Genomic DNA, 25,153 nt, shown 5'->3' with positions numbered 1-25,153 from the left:
GTCATCAATCACTGTAGCACAAGCTCATAGGTTATTAAAAAAACACTTATTAATTTTACTTTCAAAGCACCAGATATGCAAAGTTATGAAAAGTCGTAAACATAAGGATAAATTTGTGGAGATTAATAAAAGCCCCATTTCACAATAAATTCCAAAGAGCCACAGGTCATATTTTTTTGGTAAGAAGTGGAGAATATTCCTACTCTGTTTAGCTCAAACATCTAACCTGCCTCGTTCAATTTTCTCCCTGGCCCTCATACGCATCTGAAGTGGCGATCTAATATATTTTGCCACTGTGTAATTAGGTGTTTTGGAAACAGCCATTTAAATATCTGGCACAAAATTTAAGCAGGCGGCCTCAGTTTCTCCACCTGTAAAAAGATAACAATTTCAACCTTACAGACTGATTTGTGAGCAACCCATTCAATGCAATAACTGGTGTAAAACTTTTGTAAAATGTCAACTGTGTTAGACAAATGCTGGCTATTATGAGTACCAGCTCATTTTTGGACGCGCCTTCTTCATTCACTGTGAGCTAGCGAGTCATTTCACAGGGTAAAACTGCCCTTTCGCACGGAAGGCAGCTATCCAGGAGGGGATGTCTGACTCCCCAAGAACGCACGAAACACCTGCCAGGAGGGGGTGTGGCGCCTTCAGTCTAGTGCGCAAGCGCAACAGGAAGAGCAGTTAGGACTGCCCCTGGCGCCTGCTTAAAATATTTAACTCCAGCTTAAAAAAAAAAAAAAAAAAAAATTTTTAATTTTTTTTATTGAGGATTTATTTTAGGTGGACTCGTGGGGTGACACCAAGGACGTCATACCTGAAGAATGCAAAAGATCATTAAAAAGACAGAAAAGAAAGGCCAAAACGGATGTCAGAAAGGACTCTGAAACTTGCTCTTGAAGGTAAAGTAAGTCAAGCAAATGGAAAAAATGACATGAAAGAGCTGAACAGAAGATTTCAAAGAGCAGCTCAAGAAGACGAAGTATTATAATGAAATGTTCAAAGATCTTGAATTAGAAAACCAAAAGGAAAAAACATGCTCAACGTTTCTCAAGCTGAAAGAACTGAAGAAAAATTCAACCCTAGATTTGAAATACTGAAACACTATGGGCAAGATATTTAATGATGCAGGAAGCACCAAGAGAAGATGGAAGATGAAAGGAATACACAGAGTCACTGTACCAAAAAGGACTGGGCGACATTCAACCATTTAAGGAGGTAGTGTATGTTCAAGAACCGATGGTATTAAAAGAAGTTTGAGCTGCACTGAAGTCATTGGTGAAAAACAAGGCTCCAGGAATTAACAGAATACCAGTTGCAATATTTCAACAAACAAATGCAGGGATGCAATCCTGGAAGCACTCACTTGTCTATGTCAAGAAATTTGGTAGATAACTACCTGGCCGACTGACTGGAAGAGATCCATATCTGTGCCGATTCCAAAGAAAGGTGATCCAATAGGAAGTGGAAATTATCAATGTCATTAATATCACATGTAAATAAAATTTTGCTGAAGATAATTAAAAACCGGTTGCAACAGCACATCAACAGGGAACTGCCAGAAATTCAAGCTGGACTCAAAAGAGGATGTGGAATGAGGGATATCATTGCTGATGTCAGATGGATCTTTGCTAAAAGCGGAGTATACCAAAAAGATGTTTACCTTGTTTTATTGACTATGCAAAGGCATTTGATGGTGTGGATCATAACAAGTTATGGATAACATTGCAAAGAGTGGGAATTCCAGAACACTTCTTTGTGCTCATGGGGAAACTGTACATAGACCAAGAGGCAGTCATTCAAACAGAACACAGGGATACTCCCTGGTTTAAAATCAGGAAGGGTGTGCATCAGAGTTGTATCCTTTCACCGCACTTATTGAATCTGTATGTACTGAGCAAATAATCCGAGAAGCTGGACCGTATGAAGAAGAACTGGGCATTGGGATTGGAGGAAGACTCATCAACAGTCTATGACATGCAGATGGCACAACCTTGCTTGCAGAAGGCAAAGAGGACTTGAAGCACTTACTGATGAAGATCAAAGACCACAGCCTTTAGTATGGATTACACCCCAACATAAAGAAAACAAAAATTCTCACTACTGGACCTATAGGCAATATCATGATAAATGGAGATAACCCTGAAGTTGTCAAGTATTTCATTTTACTTGGATCCACAATCAACACCCATGGAAGCAGCAGTCAAGAAATCATATGACATATTGCATTGGACAAATCCACTGCAAAAGACCTCTTTAAAGTGTTAAAAAGCAAAGATGTCACTTTGAGGACTAAGGTGTGCTTGACTCAAGCCACAGTATTTTCAATCACCTCATATGCATGCTAAGCCTGGGCAATGAATAAGTCAGACCAAAGAATTGATGCCCTTGATTTACGATTTTGGAGAATATTAAATGTACCATGAACTACTAGAATGAACAAATCTTTCTCGGGAGAAGTACAACCCGAACGCTCCTGAGAAGGAAGGATGGTGAGACTTGGCTTTACGTACTTCGGACATATCGTCAGGAAGGATATCATGCTTGGTGGAGGGTCAGCGAAAGAGAGGAAGACCCTCAAGATGGATCGACACAGTGGCTGCAAGAATAGGCTCAGGCATAGCAAGGATTGTGAGGATGGTGCAGGACCTGGCAGTGTTTTGTTCAGTTGTACACAGGGTCGCTATGAGTCAGAAGGGGCTGGATGGCACCTAACGACGACGACGTTGAAAATTTTTCAGCGCCCTACTGTATTTTTTCTACTTTTTCAAATTTGATTTTATTTATAATAAATGTGTATACATTAGTAATTAATTTTTGAGGTACACATTCCTCTCAGACTCATCTCACTTCAATTGAGCAATTATTCTTACTGAAAGGTGTTCGGTCCCTAGCCTAGCCCAATGTAAGCCCTCAATAAAGTTTGCGGATTAGGAATGATAACATAATTTTTCCTTACGGGGCGGAGGGGGGATTGCAAATCAAGCGCCCCAGTACGTCACAGGAGGCGCGGGGCGGCCAGGACCTGACTTTTTAAGCAGGCACTACGGAAGTCGCCTATTTTCTTGGAGGCGGTGCCTCACGTGGACCCGATGGACCCCGGCGGGGCCGCCATTTTGGAGGCCTCTCTAGGGCGCCTGTACCGGCCTTCGGTGCCGCTGCCTGCGGCTTCGTCGGGTAGAATGAACGTGATAGACCACGTGCGGGATATGGCGGCCGCGGGGCTGCACTCCAACGTGCGGCTCCTCAGCAGCTTGTTACTGACGATGAGTAACAATAACCCGTGAGTCGAGGCGGGGAGCGGCTGGGCTGAGACAAAGCGGCGCCGGTTTGGGAGCGGGGTGGAGCGGCCGCGGGCCCCAGGTGAGGCTCAGGTGTCAGCGAGGCCTCGTCGGCGGATCCGACGTGGGAGCGCACGGCGAGTTCGCTGGGATGAGCTCCCCGCGGAGGACTGCACGGCGGGAGGTTCCCAGGATTGCCCTGAAGGGGGTCCCCCGAAAGGATTGCCCTGGAGAGGGTCCCCCGAAAGTTGGGAGCGACCGGTTTGCTGAGGCACCTGGCGCCGAGCAGAGCGGCTGTCAGGCGTCGCTGGGCTGAATCCTGCCCTCCCGGCTCCTTCCGGAAGAACGTTTTCCCGCTCTCGGCAGCTCCAGGGGGCCCAGCCCCCTGCCTTTTATTCCTTTTTCCCACCCTTGGGATTGCCTTTCTCCTTTGAATGTCTCGCCTAGACAAGCCCCTGAAAACGGGCGGCTCCCTCGATGATCAGGTGGGAGTGGCGCCTCTTTATGTCAGGTCCCAGGACTCCCAGGAGATGCAGAGCGTGCCCCTTTCATATTCTCACAGCTGCCACTTACTGAGTCTTAGGATGGATGAAGCACCGGCCTCATTCCAGCTGTGATCGCATTGTCATTCCCCTGCTTAAAATCCTCCATTGTGCTCAACATAGCCTGCAAGGCCCAACCCGGCTTCATCTCCTTTGCTCTGCTCACTGCCTTCCAGCCCCCTCGACAGTTCTTTCTGTGACTTAAACGCATCAGGCTTGTTCTCACCTCTGGGCCTTTACACTGCTCTTCCTGCTGCTTCATTCAGTTTTCAGCTCAGATATCCCTCCTGGAGAGCCCTTCTCTGACCACTAGAATTGTCCCTTTTCCCTACTCTTCTAGCCGATTGCTCTGTTTTATTTTCTGCATCACTCTTGTCACTGATGAAGTTCTGTTATTTCATCTACATCTACCTCCCCTGCCAGACCGTAGGCATCATGAGGGCAGGAGCCCTATTAATTGCCTTCCCTGCTGTATCTTTAGCACTTAACCTGGTGTGCAGTAAGCACTCATGTGTTTATTAAGTGTGATAAGCAAGTGGGTACGATCTCTGGTGAAATACCTTGTCCAACTTCACACATTTAGTAGGTGGAGGATCCGGGATGGGACCTTGGTCCTCTCTGCCTCCGTGCTGACCCACCACAGCCTAAATGGCATTGTGGTTGAATTTCCTACTTAGCATGGACCCAGTGTGGTTGGTCTGCTCTAGAAGCAGTCTACGTCAGAAGGGAAAGGCCTTAAGTGCCTGTAGTGCAGCCACTGCTTCCCATTTCATTTCCATGAACGTGCTTTGGACTTCACTCTGTGAGACCCATCATTTTGCCACCATCCACTTAATGCTGACAGCAAGGAGCCCTGGCTTCTGTCAGCCTTCTGTGTTTATTCTGGAGCCTTTCACTTGCTCCAGAGTGATTTGCCAAAGCATATGGTTTCCACACTTGGGATTTATGCACCAGTTAGTCATTACTCATTGTTTCTTTTTCTTTTCTTTTTTTTTTAATTTATTTATTGGGCTTTAGGTGAAAGTTTACAAATCAAGTCAGTCTCTCATACAAAGAGCCGTACACACCCTGCCGTGTACTCCCAGCTGCACTCCCCTTAACGATACAGCACACTCCTCTTCTCCATCCTGTATTCCCCGTATCCATTCAACCAGCTCCTGTCCCCCTCTTCCTTCTCATCTCACCATCAGGCAGGAATCGCCCACATGGTCTCATGTGAGTCTAGGCCAATCCTTGTCTGTAGAGTTGGTTTCAGGAATGGTTCCAGTCTTGGGCTATCAAAGGGTCCGGGGTACTCATTGTTTCTTGAAGAAGTTATAGGATAGTCTGATCCTCGGGCTGCTCTTTAGTTAGCCTAGGCTTCTTCATATGAAGTTCGACTGGCAGCTTCCTAGCTTCTGCCTCTAGAGGAGAATATCAATAAAGAAGAGCAGACACAACATGTATCTATATATTTAAGTTCTAACCTTTATATTTTAAAATTTCTTACTGAATAGACAGTTACATGCTAATAGTTTAAAAAAAGTACAGAAAGGGTTGTTGTTAGTTGTCTCAGTAACAGAATGAAACTATTGCCCCGTGCTCTGTCATCTTATATGCAGATAGTGTCTGTCCCTAGCTCCTGAGCACCACACCACCATTCCCTTCTCCAGAGGCCACAGTTGTTAACAGTTTTTCATGTATCATTCCTGAGAGAACCTCACCTCTGCCCACATAAATAGGCGTGTATGTTACATTATATAAATACCTGAATGTGTTCTGTGTATATGATGATACTTTGTTCTTTATCCAAGCATCAGATACATACTTCTCACTAAATACATAGAATCTCAGAGTTGGAAGAAATCTGAAGTCATCTGCACTGTACCTTACAGTTCTTGAATTTCCTTTGTAACTTGATCTAGTGTTTAGCCTATCCTTTTTTTTTTATTATTATTTTTTATAAGGAGATAGAATTCACATAAGATAAAATTCAACCTCTAAACTGTCGAATTATATGGTTTTTAGTATATTCATAAGGTGTGTAACCATCACCACTACCTTAATTCCGGAACATTTGATCACCCTGCACAAAAAGAAATCCACACCCATTAGCAGTTACTCTCCATCTACCCTTCCCCAGCCCCTGGCAACCACTGCATATTTACTTTCTGTCCCTATTGTACCTGTTCTTGAATACACCTCCATTTGTTGAGAAACTCACTGTCTACAGAGTTCTTTCACTCACTCTGTTCTTTAATTTTAAGCAGCTATAGTTTCTACCTGTCAAAGAAAACCATGTTAAGCTCCTTTTCATTTGGGAATGAAGGGGCAGGGTGGGATTGGAAATTAAAAGTATGAGTTTCCCATTAAGAATTCAGAATGCTGGCTTCTAGCCAGTTATAGTGCTTACGAGCAGTATTCAAGGTTAAAGAAAAAGTTTTGAAACATTGGGTCCTTTACACTGTCCGTAAACCCCTAACACTCAAGAAAATAAGAATTGATCTAGTGTTAATAATTTACTTTTGGATTAAAAAAAAAATTATATCAAACAAGGCTAACCGTCTTTCAATATGGCATTTTCTTCAGTATTTGAAGAGTTTTCAAGTCCTTCCAATCCTTTATGTTCAACTTCTTCCTATAAAGGATTCAAATGGTGAGGTTTCCCTTTTCCAGGTTTTTTGACCCGTCTTTGGTAACATAGTTAAATTGTTGTGATTCCTCTCCTTTATCTATATTATCCTTGAAATTTGATGTTAACATCAGAGTGTGGACAGATATATTTCAGACTGTTAAGAGGGCTTAGATTAAAGGAGGAGGGGGAAAAGCTTACTGCATTTTTTCTTCATAAATCTCTGTTACTGGATTTGATTTATGGGTATGCATTGCTTTTATAAGTAAAGGTGAGAAGGCAGAGGGGGACAGAAGTTGGTTGAATGGACATGGGGCATACAGGGTGGAGAGAAGAAGTGGGCTGTCACATTGTAGGGAGGGCAACTAGGATCAGACAACAATGTGTATATAACTTTTTGTATGAGAAACTAACCTGAATTGTAAACTTTTACTTACAGCACAGTAAAAAAAAGAAATAAGTAAAGGAAAAATTAAAGTATATTAAAACAGAGAGTAATTTTTTTTTTTATTGAGCTTTAAGTGAAAGTTTACAAATCAAGTCAGTCTCCCATACAAAAACTTACATACAACCTACTATGTACTTCTAGCTGCTCTCCCCCTAATGAGACAGCACACTCCTCCTCTCTACCCTGTATTCCCCGTGGTGACCATTCAGCCAGCTTCTGTCCCCCAAAACAGAGAGCAGTTTAAGACAATACCCTAAATGTGTTGACTGTATTAGCATAGAGTGACTTTCATGCCTCCCAGTTTAGGGACTAGCATTTAAGGTGTGTTGACCTTTTTGTAAGCTATAATTATACAAGACTTTGTGCTAGGCTTATGTGGACAATAAAGGAGGTGTTTTGGCTACATTTATTTCAAAATAACCCATGTAGGGAATGTACTGTTTTTGTTTTCTAGTGAGCTGTTCTCCCCATCTCAGAAGTACCAGCTTTTGGTATATCACGCAGATTCTCTCTTTCATGACAAGGAGTATCGCAATGCTGTGAGTAAGTACACCATGGCTTTGCAGCAGAAGAAAGCCCTGAGTAAAACTTCCAAAGTGAGACCTTCGACTGGAAATTCTGCATCTACTCCACAGAGTCAGGTAATGGAGAGACTAGAAGACTCTAGAGACAGCTGATTCGATGTAGATGATAAAATGAAAAGTAATTTAAAAAGGGAGCTGACGGGGGAAGCAAAGATAACCACTTTTTGGGTGCAGGAATGCATCCCATCGAGCATTAGGGGTTAAGAGCAATGTTCACTCTGTAGGAACCTGAAAGTAGGATGAAACGTGGTCTGGGCCTTAACCAGAGCCACACGTTGTCCCTCCCCTTTGTGCAAACACAACTCTAAACGTAAAATGTTTATAATTCTAATGGAAATATGACTTTTAAATTTCCATTCGATTGTTGGAACTGTGAGTACTTGGGAAAATTTATGGGAAATAATTTAAGAATTCTCAGCAATTTTGGTGGCTTGATAAATACTAGTTATATAAGGGGAAATAACTTGTAATGTCCTCACCATTTGACTGAGCCATCCCATTGCTAGAAATTAACCATCCAGTAGACTCACAAAAGGTCTCCAGGGTATCTAAGGCTGATCATTGCAGCACTGTTTATAATAGTAAGACACTGGAAATAAGTGTCAATCAGAAGGGCCTGGTTAAATTATAGTTTAGCCTCTTGTGGACATTTCACGTAAATGGAGTCATACTATATGTGGTGTTTTGTTTTCGGCTTCTTTCACTCTGCATCACGTTTCCAAGGTTCGTTCGTGTTGTCACATGGATCAGTACTCCATGACTGAATAACATCTCGTTGTATGCGTATACCACATTTGTTTATCCTTTCATCAGTTGATGGGCATTTGGATTGTTCCACCTTTTGGCTACTATGAATAAGGCTGCTGTGAGCATACCTGTACAAGTTTTTGTGTGGGTTTATGTTTTCAGTTCTCTTGGGTACATACCTAGAGGTGAAATCGCTGGGTCATACGGAAACTCTGTTTAACTTTTTGAGGAAATGCCAGCCTGTTGAAGTGATATTTTGAAGAGGTGTTTTCATTACCTCTTAGTGTCTTCCATCTGAAATTGAAGTGAAATACAAAATGGCTGAGTGCTATACAATGCTAAAACAAGATAAAGATGCTATTGCCATACTCGATGGGATACCTTCAAGACAAAGAACTCCCAAAGTAAGTTGCATTAACACCTTGTTATGTCTTCTCCCAGCCCTGCTCCCCCATATTTTCTGTGTGCATCAGGGAGTCCATGGAACGTGCTGTTCAAGACTCTCTCACCTTGTTCCTCTGCTGATGCCGTGGGGATAAGTGAGATAGGTGAACGACTCTCTTACAAGACCCTGAAAATTCAGCTGGTGAAATGGTCGCCGTAGAATTCTACACGGGCTTATTCTCCTTTCTTATTTTTTACTCTAGGAAATAGTGATTTGCAGAACACCTCCGGTGGCAACAACGGTTTTTTTAGAACTTTTTTTTTTTTAATTCTATGTGTGTGCCCATTTGATAATGGGAATGGTTTTATTAGCCTCCCTCCACTTTTTTTTTTTTTTCCCCAGAATCAAGACCGCAAGGTCTATTCGTGCTTATTTGTATATGGGATATGTATTCATGTTTGATTCGATACCATATTATAATGAAGAAAACACCTCTGACTGAAGTCAAAAGATTTGGTGTCTTGTCTGAGTTCAGAGCCTACAAGCTGTGTGCATTGTGAACTCGGGCAAGTTAACTAGTCTGAGCTTTATTTTTTTTCTTATTTATAAGATGTGGATATATACTAATAGATACTAATATCATCTCTGCTAACTTTTGTGAAAAATAAGTTCATGTATGTGAAAATACTTTGTAATGTTCTGTAGCATCTTTGACCACAGTGTTTTTTTGAAGTCCAGTTTAGAAGAGCAATGAGAATCCTTGCTCCAAGGATGGGATTTACATCATTATTTAATATTCTAAAAATACTTTTATGTCATCTGCCCTCCTCACTGACAAACTGTTCTGTGCAATCTACGCTTAACAATAAGGAATTTTATGAAGATGTCTGTGAACATCCTTCTGCCCTTAAGAGAAAAGGGATCGAAGCAGTAAAGACCTGGTATATTTTAGTTAGTGCTACTTCACCACACTGTTGCTGACTTTTAAAAAGTAACCCGTTAAACTTGATGAAAACATGTTAACGCACCTCACATTGAGAAATTATTTACTCTTTCTGAGTTTTTAAAACGAGGGTATTTCCCCAGTGTATCTATGGTAGTGACTGCTATTAAAAACATTTGGGAGCTTATCCTGTCAACACAGGAAGCTTGGGTGCTGTGTACTAAATTGTGTTTTGGGAATCTACGAGAGCCTTCTCTTACCCCAAGAATAATTTTTTTGTGTATATGAAGGGTGTCTGCGACTATACTCAAGGTGTCTTCCTTTTGGAAGAAGCCATTATGAATGATGTGTATTCCCTATTTATTGGGAATGTACCATGATGCCTTCCTTAATAACTTGTAGCCGTTTGGGGGGCATTTTGGAAAATGAATAATGCAAAAAAGCCCAGTTTTGTGGTATCCAGCGCTCTGGTGTTTACAGTCATCATTCTAAGAGGGACTGGTGGAGTCTGCATTTGGTAGGAGTTCATATCCTTCACTCTGTAGAGCTGTTATAGCCAGGAGCAAACAAAGATGTGTGCCTCCAACAGAAACCCATAATATTTACAGCTTTTCTTTCATGTCCGTTGGGGAGTTAACTGGTTTCTCAGTCTGTGTAAAGGACAAGGAAGTGAGTCAAAAGACGTCTAAATGAATGTCTGTTAGCGTATAGTAAACGTTGCCATGCATTCCCTCACATGTTAAAGGAAAATTCCAGTGTTAGAGTATAATTCTCAATAAATCTTCAACTTTTAAGAGTAAACATGCCAACATACAACTTCTCACTCAGTTTTGAAAAATGATCACTGCTTGTGCTTGTAACTGGTGAAATGTGGCTTTATGATCTTCCCAAGTAAGGATCTGTTTTTTTAAAAAACTGACTTTCTCACTAGACAGTACCCATCTCATTCTTCAAAATGACGGTCGTCAAGTAGCTTACAAGGAATTTTGATGTTTGTGGAGACAAATGGTCCATCAGCCATAGTTTATAATAACGAGCAGTCAAAAGGATCTTAAATTTAACCTTTTATTCTCTTCAAGTATTGAGACCAATGCTGGAGTTTTCCTTTAAGTACCTTCCTTTGCATTTTCAAAATAGCCTAAAATGGAAAATCTGAGGCCAGATAAAAACTAGTATTATTTCTAGTATTTCATTACTTCATTGTTTGAATTTGTGTGGATTAATGCCGTACTATATTGTTTTATATACTGTAGGTGTATAATTGGAGCAGATGACCTTCTTCTTGAGAGCCATTCTTCTGAGTAAATATCAGGGTTTTAAGTTGCATAGCAAGCCACAGACAATTGAAGAGATTGGGGATTAACTTTTTGTCTTATGCCCTCATGTTAACTGTTCCTTAGGTTATGATCTGGCAAATGCTGCATTATATTTAGAATCTGTTCATTTTAAATTGGAGTACTGTTTTCCAGTTTGTACTGTTATTAAGAAAGTCATTCATCCTGTCCCTGTAACTTCTACATTCTTTGGAACTTAATAGAGCTTTCTTAAGTTACATATTTGAATTGTGCTAAAGGTGCAGATGCCTGCCCTCACTGGGTGTAAGTAGTGTAGCCAATACCTGGGTCATTGTCACCTCTGCAGGTCAGTCACCATTTGATTTTTGTAGCACAACTTGGGTGAGTCAGACAGCGCCTGTGGATCAAAGCTTTGAACATTAGAAAGGAAAGAGTCTAGCGTTAGAATGACCGTCAGAGAAAAGCCAAGTGTTCTACTTCTCTAGCTATCTTTTCCTTTTAGGGGAAAATGCATTTGATCCTTCTCGACTAGCCGTGTTAAGAGTTTCTCAGTATTTTAAGTGCATTTAAAATAAGTAAACTTGAGTACTTCTCGGCTGGTTCATCTGCCGTCTTGAGATCAAGGAAGAATGAAGGCAACTGTAATTTTGTAACAATTCTCAAATGAATGCTATTCCAGTTTCCAGAGGCAGCAACTTTGGTCCAGATATTGTTGGACCTTTTGGTTTGGTAAGTGAGAGTGTAATGTGACTTTTCTTTTAGGGATGAGAGAACCTAGGAAAAGCAAAGACGGTCATTTCTCTTTTTGTTTCCAAGAATGAGGCTACGGATAGATTTTCCAGTAAAAAGTAAAGGAGTAGCTGGTAATAAAAATCAGGACTTTTTCACGGTGAGATATTTTCTTGGCAGGAGATACTTAACTTACCTTCTTCTGTTTTTGTTTATTACAGATAAACATGATGCTGGCAAACCTCTATAAGAAGGCCGGCCAGGAGCGCCCCTCTGTCACCAGCTATAAAGAAGTGCTAAGGCAGTGCCCGTTAGCTCTTGATGCCATTCTAGGTAGAGACTTTTCTGCTGATGGTGTGTTTACCGTTTAGGGCAGTAGTTCTCAGTCTTGGCTGTACATTAGAATAACTTTCTTTTCCCCCTAAGTTCTATTTATTTTGTTCTTGTTGAGAATATACACAGCAAAACATACACCAAGTCAGCAGTTTCTACTTATACAATTTACTGACATTGATTATATTATTTGAGTTGTGCAGCCATTCTCACCGTTAGGGGGCAGTGAGTTCGTATTAATGAACTCACTGTCCCCTAAGATTCCTATCTAATCTTTCAAGTTGCTTTTGTCAGTTTGACTCCATATGTTGTTAGGTGCCGTTGAGTCGGTTCTGACTCATAGCATCCCTGTGCACAACAGAACAAAACACTGCCTGGTCCTGTGCCATCCTTACAATTGTTGTTATGCTTGAGCCCATTGTTGCAGCCACTGTGTCAGTCCACCTTGTTGAGGGTGTTCCTCTTTTCCGCTGACCCTGTACTTTGCCAAGCATGATGTCCTTCTCCAGAGACTGATCCGTCCTGACAACATGTCCAAAGTATGTAAGATGCAGTCTCGCCATCCTTCTAAGGAGCATTCTGGTTGTACTTCTTCCAAAATAGATTTGTTCGTTCTTTTGGCAGTCCATGGTATATTCAATATTCTTCGCCAACACCACAATTCAAAGGCTTGAATTCTTCTTTGGTCTTCCTTATTTGTTGTCCAGCTTTCACATGCATATGATGCGATTGAAAATGCCACGGCTGGGGTCAGGCGCACCTTAGTCTTCAAGGTGACGTCTTTGCTCTTCAACACTTTGAAGAGGTCCTTTGCAGCAGATTTGCCCAATACATTGCGTCTTTTGATTTCTTGACTGCTGCTTCCGTGGCTGTTGATCGTGGATCCAAGTAAAACGAAATCTTTGACAACTTCGATCTTTTCTCTGTTTATCGTGATGTTGCTCATTCGTCCAGTCGTGAGGATTTTTGTTTTCTTTATGTTGAGGTGTGTAATCCACACTGAAGGCTGTGGTCTTTGATCTTTATTAGTAAGTGTTTCAAGTCCTCTTCACTTTCAGCAAGGAAGGTTGTGTCATCTGCATAACACAGGTTGTTAATGAGTCTTCCTCCAATCCTGATGCCCCGTTCTTCTTCATATAGTCCAGCTTCTCAGATTATTTGCTTAGCATACAGATTGAATAGGTATGGTGAAAGAATACAACCCTGGCTCACACCTTTCCTGACTTTAAACCAATCGGTATCCCCTTGTTCTGTTCGAACAACTGCTTCTTGATCTATGCGAAGGTTCCTCATGAGCACAATTAAGTGTTCTGGAATTCCCATTCTTCACAATGTTATCCATAATTTGTTATGATCCACACAGTAGAATGGCTTTGCATAGTCAATAAAACACAGGTAAACATCCTTCTGGCATTCTCTGCTTTCAGCCAGGATCCACCTGACATCAGCAGTAATATCCCTGGTTCCATGTCCTCTTCTGAAACTGGCCTGAATTTCTGGCAGTTCCCTGTCAATACACTGCTGCAGCCATTTTTGAATGATCTTAAGCAAAATTTTGCTTGCATATGATCTTAATGATATTGTTCTATAATTTCCACATTCAGTAGGATGACCTTTTTTGGGAATAGGCATAAATACAGATCTCTTCCAGTCAGTTGGCCAGGAAGCTGTCTTCCATATTTCTTGGCATAGACGAGTGAGCACCTTCAGCACTGCATCCGTTTGTTGAAACATCTTGATTGATATTCCATCAATTCTTGGAGCCTTGTTTTTTGCCAATGCCTTCGGAGCAGCTTGGACTTCTTCCTTCAGTACCATTGGTTCCTGATCATATGCTACCTCTTGAAATGGTTGAACATCAACTAATTCTTCCTGGTATAATGACTCTGTATATTCCTTCTATCTTCTTTTGATGCTTCCTGCATCATTTAATATTTTCCCCATAGAATCCTTCACTATTGCAACTCAAGGCTTGAATTTTTTCTTCAGCACTTTCACCTTGAGAAACACCAAGAGTGTTCTTCCCTTTTGGTTTTCCATTTCCAGCTCTTTGCACATGTCATTATAATACTTCACTTTGTTTTCTCAAGCCGCCCTTTGAAATCTTCTGTTCAGTTCTTTTACTTCATCAATTCTTCCTTTTGCTTTAGCTGCTCGACGTTCTAGAGCAAGTTTCAGAGTCTCCTGTGACATCCATCTTGGTCTTTTCTTTCTTTTCGATGACCTCTTACTTTCTTCATGTATGATGCCCTTGATGTCATTCTACAACTCATGCGGTGTTTGGTCACCAGTGTTCAATGCGTCAAAGCTATTCTTCACATGGTCTCTAAATTCGGGTGGGATATACTCAAGGTCATATATTGGCTCATGTGGACTTGCTCTGATTTTCTTCAGTTTCAGCTTGAAACTCCATATAGATGGTTCTTAAAAGAGCATAATGCCCAAGGTGGACCTTTTTTACTAGTTTAAGTAAATTGTGGTTTGGTTTTAAGATGACTTCAGGGGATATTTTGTTTGAGGTTTAAAGATTATTTCTGGGGAATAGTTTCAGGGGCTTATCCACCTTCCATGGCCCCAGAAAATCTAGAGTTCATGTGAATTTGAAATTCTGTTCTGCATTTTCCCCCTTTTCATCAGAATTCTTTTATCGATTCTTTGATCAAAATGTTCAGTAATGGTAGCTAGGCAGCATCTAGTTCTTCTGGTCTCATGGCAGAGGAGGCAGTTGTTCATGGAGGCAATTAGCCGCATATTCCATGTCCTCCTCCTATCACTGGCTCTCCCTCTTCCTCTGTTGTTCCAGGTGAATAGAGACCAACTGTTGTGTCTTGGATGGCCGCTCGCAAGCCTTTAAGACCCCAGGCGCTATGCAGCAAACCAGGAGGTAGAGCAGAAGGACTAAGCACATAATTAGGCCAGCTGACTGGGATGCTCCATGAAACCATGACTCTAAACCTCCAAACCAAGAAACCAAATCCCATGAGGTGTTTGGTTGTACATAAGCAGCCTCAGCAGCTACTCTTATTTTTGGCGTTGTTGTAAATATACCTGTCACACAGCTTTGGCCAATTCAGCTTTTTACAGGTGTATAACTTATTGACAGCAGTTACGGTAATTAGCTGTGTAACACGACCCTTAATCAATGCAATTTTTTTATTGCATTTCCCTCCCACCCCTGTAAACACTAATACACTTTGGTCTCTATACATTTGCCCTTCCTTACCTTTTTATATGTGAGATCATATGATATTTGTCCTTCCGTGACTGACTTATTTCACTCAGCATATGCCTTCAAGCTCTGTCTGTACTGTAGCATGTATTAAGACTTCATTTCTCCTACTGGCTGAGTAGTATTCCATTGTATGTATGTACCACATTTTTGTTTATCTATTTATCTGCTGATGGGCATCTAGATTGTTTCCCCTTTTGGCTATCGTGTATAGTGCCGCAATGCACATCAGTATAAGAATAGCCTTACTTTTAAAAGATGCCCAAGCCTCACCTCCAGAAGATTACCGTTGCTACATATTCTCTCACTGACCCAGAAATAGTAAATCTGCGTCTTGCTTAGGATAAGAGAGGAGCTGCCCGTGGAGCCTGGGCAGAGCGTAGCTTGTTGCTTCTTGTGTAGAAAGGACTCGGGGCCTCATCTCCTTCCTGTTTTCTTTTGTACAGGTTTGCTGTCCCTTTCTGTAAAAGGTGCAGAGGTGGCATCCATGACAATGAACGTGATCCAGACCGTGCCTAACTTGGACTGGCTCTCTGTGTGGATCAAAGCATATGCTTTTGTGCACACTGGTGACAACTCGAGAGCGATTAATACCATCTGGTGAGAGCCACAACTTAACTAATGTGCTTGAGGCCCTTTCCTTGTCTGGAGGCTTGATGTATCTAAATTAGGAAAACAGAAAAACAAGATGTTTATCTCTTAGTGTTGCAGTCTGTTGTCTCGGGGTTTTGTTAGCGTCTGAAGATACTGAAGGGTCCCAGATGTAATCACCTCTGGTCCTGTGTTAAAAATGTACAGTTGGACTGAGTTCAGCTCTGTACTTACAGAGGTGGTAATCCTGGCAAAGCAGACTTCCTAGTGTGTCATATGCTTGAACCTGGGTGAAAATCTGTTTCGAGGCCCCAGAAGCATATTTGGTTGCAGTATCTGATGTGAGTTGCCTTCTTAGGACTTGGATTTTCATTCTAGTCAGGTAAAGTCCAAGGACAAGAGACTGGGGTGTGTATACAGAGCCATCCGGTTCAATAAAGAAGTAGCTGTCACTTGTGAATGATAATACATTTAATGTCGTTTACTGTATATTGCCCTAGGAAAAACTTCAACCAGAAAGTTCTTTCTGGGTAGTGAAAGATCTCTCCTTTATTCTGCATTTGCTACCTTTGCCTGTACAGCTTCATTTTAAATCATAAGCTTAAGTAAGAAAATCTAAGTGCACAGTAGTTTTTAAAGTTTTTTATTATGATAAATATATAGATTGAAAAGAGAATGGTAGCCATCAACCAGACTCAACAATGAGGATTTAGAATCGGTTTTAAGGTTCAATGTTTAATGTCTTAAAGTTCACTGGAGAAAAAGTCCTTACTGCGGGATAACGTGGACCTGCTGGGAAGCTTAGCAGATCTGTACTTCCGAGCTGGAGACAATAAGAACTCTGTCCTCAAGTTTGAACAGGCGCAGATGTTGGATCCTTATCTGATCAAAGGCAAGTGTGATTCTTGGGGTGGGGCGGGCGCGGCTATAGCGGGGGCAGATCAGAGAAGACAGGGAGGAACTGTAGCAGAACTCCTGATAGCATTTTTCATGGAAATATTTTGTAAAAATTTATTACACCAGCCCGTTCCCTTTCTTTAGGTCTTAACACATGTCTCTAACACTTTTGTAATTCCATTTTGAGCAGTTGTTTTAGCTTGAATTTAAGTAAAGCCTCCCCACAGATCATCATTTGGCTTTTTTTCTTTTTAGGGGGTCATAGCCCCTCCTTATGATTTATAAAATTTATGACGTGCCTAACTGAGAATTTGGATGGCATCCCAGAGCCATATAGCCTTTTAGGGAATTTTGTCTTACTGGGTTGTTAGAATAATTAAAAAGGAATAAGTGAACCAGATATTAAGAAAGGGATCAGGTGATTGAAGGAAGTAATTAGGGATCATCAACCAAAAAATCAGCGATCTGAAAGAAGAATGCGGCTGAAGGGCTAAGCCAGAGACACTTCCAAAGGAAGCTGTCAGGTGACTGGTGGTGAGTGGAAGGCGTGTGCCAGGAATAGTGAGACTAAGCATAGATAGATAGGATGAGGTCTGCTTGGAAAGGACTAAAAAAGGTCCCCAGAACAATACAGCCTGTGACCATACAGTCAGCCGTCTCACAGGCTCTTAAGCCAAGAGAATGGCAGAACAGGGAGGGGACCTTTACAGCAGGTAGGTGGGGAAACAGACCCAGAATGAGTTTGTTTGCTCAGGGTCTCCCTGGTGGTCGGTGCTTATTCCTGTTCTCCAAGCTGTGCACACCCATGGTAAGAAGGCTGTTCTGGAAATACTAATCTGCAACAGTAGGCAGCCTGGCATCAAGCTCAGGCCTGAGAGCAGGGGCCAGCAGGAAGTGTTGCATAACCTTGGCAACATGGGAGTCTGCAGGGCTCGCAAAGAGTAGGGGAGAATGGTGGCAAGAGATGGGTGACCCCTGTGAGCAGGGGCCCTTTTATAGAATGCTTGGAAAACCAGTGAGCCAAAACTCGATTCCAGAAAGAACTACATGCTTTTTCTGGAATAGGCCAACTCTTTGTGAGACTAACCGGCACTTTGAGCACATCAAGCGTTTTACTCCTGACTCTGCCTGGAGCTCTGGGAAGAGAGAATTTATTTGATGCCTTTTCTGGTCATGAGTTGGTATAGCTACACATCACGCCGCAGGATGTAGGGACAAAGTGTTCCCGAAAATAATGGGCGTTCAGATTGTGAGGTAGGTCCTTCTGCTCCTTTATCTTTTTGGATGAGGTTTGCCGTTCTGATGGTGATTTTGTAAGAAATTGAAAGTACTGGCGGAGGAGCCCTTAATGGAAAGGGTGCAGACCCTCAGGCGCTAGGGCCTGATGTGGGGCGTGTCCAGGTTGCTGCTCTTTTATAAAGGACCTGCTGCTTTGCTCAAAGAACCTCCTCTTGCTCCGTCCTTCCTTCCCAGGCATGGATGTGTATGGCTACCTCCTGGCTCGAGAAGGGCGTCTGGAGGACGTGGAGAACCTCGGCTGCCGCCTTTTCAACATTTCGGACCAGCACGCAGAACCCTGGGTGGTCTCTGGGTATGTTTGGCCGTTTGCCTTTCTCCCAGTTTTCCATAAAGTCTTGGGGAAATTGTGCTTCCTCCGGGATAGAATCTAGGTTAAAGGCAGAGGTGTGAGAGGTAATTAGACCTGAATTCAAATCGTGGTCACATTGCTCACGTCTCTGAGTCTGCTTTTTGTTATTTGGAAAATGGGGATAGGAGCCCCTGCTTGATGGGGGTGACATGGAGTGAGATGGTGAGCCAGCAGCCCAGGAGATGCTGCTCTGTGCTGACCTGGCTTCACAGTGTCTTATCTAACAAACTCATCTAGGTTATTGCGTTCTTTTTCCTTAGTTTTTCCCTTCCATATCAAGATTTTCTCCCTTCAGTATTGAGTGGATCTTTTTGTCTGTTTTGCGTTTTCAGTGATATCTTAGGTTAAAGCTCTAAGTGAGGTTTGTAATAAGGAGCATGTGTAGGGCCTTTTCTCTGACTTTTGCATGAAGTTCCTCTAGAACCTCCTCTCAGGTAGCCTGTGGCTGTTTTTTTTTCCCCTCTAGGTGTCACAGCTTCTACAGCAAACGCTACTCCCGGGCCCTCTACTTAGGGGCCAAGGCCATTCAGCTCAACAGTAATAGCGTTCAGGCTTTGCTACTGAAGGGAGCAGCACTTAGGAACATGGGCAGAGTCCAAGAAGCCATAATCCACTTCCGCGAGGCCATACGGCTCGCCCCTTGTCGCTTAGATTGTTACGAAGGTAAGACAGAAAATGTGGACGAGGAGTGGCAGCCTGCATGTGTGGAGGCACCTGGCTCGAAAGCTTCATTAGGCCAACGGTTCCCAAACGCTGTTGTGCGTGAGGATCATCCAGGGGGCTTTTAAAAATCCCACAGGCAGGTCACAACACTGGTTAAATGTGCCACTAATTAATACTGGTTAAATCAGAGTGGCTGGGCTTGGGCGATGGCGTCAGGATCTTTTAAAGACCCCAGGTAATGCCAACGTGCAGACAAGTGTGGGAACCATTGCATTAGGCAGTTAGATTCACCGAGGGCTGTCCCTGGATTCTTCCAGAACTTTCAGAATCCATCATCTTACTCTCTTTGTTTTTGGTGGGGGTAGTTTTTTATCTTTCCTTCCCCCCAAAAATGTGTCCTGCTCAGTAACTGCCGGGCATGGTGTTGGATCACTCGGGTGTGTCTTTATAGGGAACTCTACATCCGTACAGCAGTGTTGGTGTGGGAACGGGTCTGTTTGTTGTGACCTCCAAAGTGGGCACGATCAGGGTCACTCTTTGTTTGCTATATAATATTTTAAGCTCATGTGAACTAACCCTCAGGGTTCAAAGGAGCTATGCCAGCTTCAGCAACATTGGTGACTCAGTCACAGACATTAAAATAGAGCTTACAAGATGCAGTTCCTCCAAAGCATATTTTTACAAGGATTTAAAAATAAACCCAGGAGCCTAGCAGCGACTTGCTCTTAACGGCGAGATGAGTTCGAATTTGAGAAATAAAAATTTCGGCACTGGGGTAAGGCACAGATCTGCGTGTGTACCCTGCGAGCTGTGCCCCTTGGGGAGGGAGTGTCGCCTTCGTTCTTAAGCCCTAGCAAACCAAGCTTTTGGTTTCAGATCATAATCATGAAACTGTGACTGTCCTAGCCCCCCATTCTGCAGCATGCCTGTTATACAGAGCCCAGCAGGGCCGACATAGAAACCCCCCACAGCACTTGGGAATGAGGGTGCTTGGGGGACAGGGGACGTTCTCCAGTGGGCCAGTGAGGTGTCATGGGCTGCCTGCTCTCAAGCTGCCATTTGGCGATTTGGGCAACGATGGGTCGAGTTATAAGTTAAATCTTCTCGTGCTTTTGCACCTTCCAGTACAGCACCTGTCCTTTCCTGGTCGAGGCCCTGGATTAGTGAGGTGCATTCTTTCCATTTCCTTCTGAAATTCCATTGTGGCTTTAGCGGGGGAGTAAAACTACTCAATAAGAGCAAACAGCTGTATTCTGAGTCCAACACATTGCCCTTAAGAGTTAGCTACTTTCTGGTTAAGTTACGACGGTGTTTGGTAGAGTGTGCACACGTGTTGTGCATGCTGCTGGGTTGGAGGAAGATGCAGACAGAACCTGCCAGGGCTTCTGTGGGTTTGGAGTTGAAGCTCTTTTCTTGTTTTGATGAGTACTTTGGCATGAATAGTTTAGAGTTGACTCTACTTGAAGTGACCCCATAGGGCATCTTGCTGCGGGTGTGAAGAGGCAGGAGCTGCAAATCTCATTATATTTGGTTCATCTGATCAAGTGCTTTCCGTTGAGTTGAGGGGTCTGTGTTTCCAACGAAAAAATCTTCCTTTCTCCTACTGGTGGCTTGCAGTAGGTCCTTTTAGTTTGTAGAACCAGACGTTCGATTTCGGGTGGTAGGTGCCTTCCCCCCGTAACCTGGGACAAAAGGTGACTGAATGCAGCTGGACGGTGTGACCATGTGTTGATGGTCAAGAGCAGGCAGACTAACGACTGGTGTTTTTGTTCTTCCAACGTTTGGGTGGGCTGCCTCGGCGCTGCGTTTCCTTAGGCCTGTTTGTTTCCTCCTCTAACCAAAGGTGCCTTTGTGCAGTGCAGGCTTTTTCCACATTCATTAAGTGCTCTGGGGAAGAGAACTTCATAGCTATTCCATCAACATACCCTCCCGTCTAATCTCCCCATCAGTTTTCCCCCAGCCTGCCTTTGTCTGAAAATGTGAGAGTTTGCAGTTTGGAAGGCTGTCAGAGTGGAAGCGTGGCTTGGAATGGTAATGTGCCTGAACTTCTCTCGTGTTTTATTTTCCCAGGGCTCATCGAATGTTACTTAGCCTCCAACAGTATTCGTGAAGCGATGGTAATGGCGAACAACGTTTACAAAACTCTGGGAGCGAATGCACAAACCCTCACCCTTTTAGCCACTGTTTGTCTTGAAGACCCAGTCACACAGGAGAAAGCCAAAACGTTATTAGATAAAGCCCTGACCCAGAGGCCAGACTACATTAAAGCCGTGGTGAAAAAAGCAGAGCTACTTAGTAAGTGTGTCTTATTTTCTCAACCATTCAGTGTTAATTTTTATAGAACCTGACCTCACTTGGATTCCCCAGACCCAGCTGGTTCTAGTCGACCAGAAAGATCCTTTTTGCTGCCTGTTTGGATTGGTTGATGTTTAGCACAACTACATGGAGCTGGCGTCTACCTGCCTGGCTAGGTGGCGGCTGACTTTATTTTGGACTGCCTGAAACCAGCTATGGTTGGTTGGTACGTGTTTAGCTTACTTTGATCTGAACTAGTTTGGGCTGAACACAACTGGATTTATCCAGCTTGAACTATTTTGAGCCTTCTGGATTCTCTTTTGACTTCCCTTTTAGCCTTGGTTTCTTCAGTCCTGATCTGTGATCACCTCCTGGGTTTGGGCTAGTTTGGCAAATACAGTGCATTTGGAAGTCAGGGTGAGAGTACATTTCAAACATCAGAACTCAAACCTCAGGCTTCCTCGGGGACAGGAGTTCCGATGAGCTTGCTCCCGTTCCTGCGGCACTGTTATTCTCCCGGTGACACCCAAAGATCCAGCGTTAGGTTGCGCCCATCGTGGTGGTTCGTGTAGATGAATGGAGATGGGAATGTATTTTCAAAATTTTGTTGGAGGAAAATGAAGGGTTTTTGTCTTTTCAGGCAGAGAACAGAAATACGAAGATGGAATTGCTTTGCTGAGGAACGCACTGGCTAATCAGAGTGACTGTGTCTTGCATCGGATCCTAGGAGATTTCCTTGTAGCTGTCAATGAGTATCAGGAAGCAATGGACCAGTATAGTATAGCACTAAGGTAGGCACGTAGCCTCCCGGGGGGAAGGTTGATGAGGAGGGACAGAGGAGGCAGTGGAACTCTGTAACAGGACTTCTAGAAACACGTACACACAGTCGGTACCCAGAGCGGAGGGCAGAATGATAATAGTCATAGTGGAAGAGCTCTTGGGGAATTCAGGATTCCTCAATTTTTTTCTTAAGTCTATTCGCAACCTTAAAACCTGTTTCACTCACAGCCAACCTTCTTCACATCTGTAACACCTGTTTTCCTTTGACAGCTTATCTCCCTGTCTTTGCCCACACATATATGTATTTTTATAGGGTTACAAGTAGTATATATTTTATATTCTGCTTTTTAAAATCCAGACATTGTTAAGTCCTTTCCCATGTTTCTAGCTACTGTAGTAGTTAAGAACTTGAGCTTTGACGTTTGAATACTACTTTCATCACCTATTTATTGTTCTCTTGGGCAAGTTACTAACAAATTTCCTTGTCTATATCTACCTACCTTAAAAAAAAACCTTACTAGGTATTAAATGATTAAATGAGGATTAAATGATTATTTCATGTAAAGCTCTTAGCACTGTGCCTGGTACATAGTAAATACTTAATAAATAGTGGTATTATTACTACGTAACATAGAAGTGATTTCTTTGAGGGTTGTCTGTGTGTGTGTAAGGTTATGGTGAAGGCCTGTCTGTCATGGAGTCTGATCACGTTCATCTACTCACTAAGCAGACAGGTGAGCACCAGTCGTGTGCCTGGCATCTCATTCACCAGGGGGGATGCTGGGAGCGCAGTCTGAGGGAGCCAGACGTGCAACATGATTGGTACCACGTGCTAAATGTTTTCATAGCAGTCTGCAGACTGCGGGGTCAGGGGCAGCCTGGGACTGGAGTGAGAGCTGTATGGAAGGTCTCAGAGGAGGTGTTTCAAATCAGTTACAGTTATATAAGGAGGAATAGAATGCCAACATGGTTTTTGTCTGCTTCTTGGAAGCCCAGAGCAAACAGAAAATAAAACAGCAGCCTTTCATCAGGGCTGGGATGTGCTTGGGATTGACACCTGCTGGCGGGGGGGATGGTCACAAGGCAAGAAGCAAGACTGCGTAGGAGACAAATGTCAGAAGCTTTTGGGGGTTGTGGGCATGTGTAAGGACCCTTAGCTGCTGAGCTTGAATGCCCACATACAGGCTAGCCTTGGGGTCCAGGGGTCTAACCTAGGAGTTTGCACATCTGTTCCATGGTACAGCATTGTTGACTACTGAAATACTGGTACGTTTTAATTACAACATGGAACAGTTTTATTCACAGAAAATAATTCTTCTGTAACCCCATAGCTCAAAAACTCAATACAGAAATTACATTTGAATTTTCTTATTAATGTTTGTTTGCTACTTTTCCATTTGTTACGTGGTAGCTTTCTCTGGCAGAATTCTAGGGGTAATGGGTGTGAAAATGTTCTGAAATTTTATGGAGAAAAACTCAAGCTGAGAATTCTAAAAATTAGGCAAAGACACCTTTTTTCACTTCTAGTGGTGGACCCCCTCGATGCAGCCCGTGGAACCCGGAGTTGTTTGGAGAGGCCAGGCTTTAGCAGCTTCTCTGTGACTGTGGTCATTTCATTGCCGGGCCAGGGAGATGACGAGTCAGCCAGCAAGAAGCCAGGCAGAGATTCAGGCCTCTCCTTTGTTTTGTTGTCCCCTAGTTTGGACCCCAATGACCAGAAGTCTCTAGAGGGGATGCAGAAGATGGAGAAGGAAGAGAGTCCCACGGATGCCACTCAGGAGGAGGATGTGGACGACATGGAAGGGAGTGGGGAAGAAGGGGACCTGGAGGGCAGCGACAGTGAGGCAGCCCAGTGGGCCGACCAGGAGCAGTGGTTCGGCATGCAGTGAGGCAGGAGGCCACACCTGGGCCACACTGACCTGTGCTGAGCAGGGCACAGTGGACGGAAGGCGCCCGTAGGAGCCACTTCCGGGAGGAGGTGATGGCAGCAGGGGTCTCTGCCCCTCGCTGCGGATTTCTAATAGTGACTTCATTTTTAAGAACTGAGCCTGACCAACCTTCCATATATATCTCCACCCTTTCCTCCTGCACCCAAGGAGGACTCTGTGCTCTGAGCTCTCTGTGAGGCCCACACTCTGGCCGGGGCTTCTGGGACAAGATGTGCTTTTTTTTATAACTTATTTCTAAATCTGAAAGTTCGAGGAATAGACAACGTTGTGTTGGCGATGTTCTGAATGAGTTTAAAGGAGTGGCCAAACATCCCAGAGCAAGGATGTCCTCTCTCCAAACAGTGGCATGAACCGGCCCTCTCCGAAAGGGTCTCCTGTTCCCAGAAGTGGTCGTCCTGGGCTGTCCAGACTTCCCCAGTCACCTCGCTTACTTCTGCAACGTTGGTAATGCCTGAAGCTGACAGTTGCTGTTTTGCAGAACTGTTTTCCTATTTGCTGATCTGGTAACTTGCCTATGTGCCGGGGTGGATCTGAGAAACAGGTGTGACCCAGAGCATGAGCAGAGGCGGACCTGGAATAATAAAGTAATAAAATTGTTTTTTGTACAGTGGTGCTGTTGGGTTGATCAGAATGGAAGCCCTCTTATAGACTCTTAATGTCTTTGGTCTCTTACTCAGAATGCATCAATGCAGCCCCATAATTACCTGCCGTAACTGCGGTAGTCTCTCTTTCTTCCCTTGGTGTTGGGAGCAGGGGTGGGTTGGAGGCCTCAGGTAACATAGAGCTGGTTCAGCCAATTGCATTTTCAATTGGCCGAAGTTTGGGGCCGATTCTGCCTGGCTCTTTGACTTGGAGAAGGTTGGTGCCCTGGTTTCAGTGTTCTGTTCTGGGTCCATCCTCTCCCCCTTGTTTCTTAAGGTGCCAGTGCCTTTTGAGTATACAATGAACTCTAATTATTTGGAGGTGAGAGTCATGGGGAGGATATGTCACAGCTAACACCAAATTCTCATTAAAACAAAATTAGTGAAAAGATGTTAAAAAATGTGTGATATAAGTAGATATCCAAAAGTATAAAAATAATGTAAATGTGCACTAAACTCAAAACATTTGATAACTGCTGAGTTTAAAATGCTCAGCAAGTTACTGTTAAAATACCTCTCAGTACAAGCCCCAGAGCCTGCCCGGAGTCACCTGGCCACC

General features: G+C 43.3%; 1 protein-coding gene across 3 annotated transcripts; it reads left to right on the top strand.

Annotated features, from left to right (window-relative positions):
- Positions 1 to 3,102: 3,102 nt before the first annotated feature.
- Positions 3,103 to 24,558, top strand: ANAPC7 (anaphase promoting complex subunit 7). 3 transcript variants are annotated; one of them, XM_049866235.1, is made up of 11 exons: positions 3,103 to 3,286; positions 7,340 to 7,526; positions 8,501 to 8,620; positions 11,790 to 11,901; positions 15,577 to 15,730; positions 16,471 to 16,613; positions 18,092 to 18,209; positions 18,733 to 18,929; positions 21,000 to 21,224; positions 21,865 to 22,015; positions 23,704 to 24,558. In XM_049866235.1, exons 1-11 carry the CDS (start codon positions 3,186 to 3,188, stop codon positions 23,891 to 23,893), a joined length of 1,698 nt encoding a protein of 565 aa, XP_049722192.1. In that variant the 5' UTR covers positions 3,103 to 3,185; the 3' UTR covers positions 23,894 to 24,558. The 3 variants fall into 3 exon arrangements, with proteins under 3 accessions (XP_049722192.1, XP_049722194.1, XP_049722193.1); XM_049866237.1 differs by lacking the exon at positions 23,704 to 24,558 and adding an exon at positions 23,532 to 23,692 and having other exon boundaries at positions 3,116 to 3,286; XM_049866236.1 differs by lacking the exon at positions 8,501 to 8,620 and having other exon boundaries at positions 3,116 to 3,286.
- Positions 24,559 to 25,153: the final 595 nt, after the last annotated feature.

This window comes from Elephas maximus, chromosome 22 (genome assembly GCF_024166365.1).
Source record: "Elephas maximus indicus isolate mEleMax1 chromosome 22, mEleMax1 primary haplotype, whole genome shotgun sequence".
Taxonomy (NCBI): domain Eukaryota; kingdom Metazoa; phylum Chordata; class Mammalia; order Proboscidea; family Elephantidae; genus Elephas; species Elephas maximus.
The sequence above is the reverse complement of the archived record's forward strand: the minus strand, read 5'-3'. Positions and strand labels throughout refer to the sequence as shown.

Coding starts and splice junctions, on each gene's coding strand:
- ANAPC7 (XM_049866235.1), top strand. CDS start 3,186: ATGAACGTGATAGACCACGTGCGGGATATGGCGGCCGCGGGGCTGCAC. Junction 7,527..8,500: donor CATCTACTCCACAGAGTCAG/GTAATGGAGAGA, acceptor ATTACCTCTTAG/TGTCTTCCATCTGAAATTGA. Junction 21,225..21,864: donor GAAAAAAGCAGAGCTACTTA/GTAAGTGTGTCT, acceptor TTGTCTTTTCAG/GCAGAGAACAGAAATACGAA.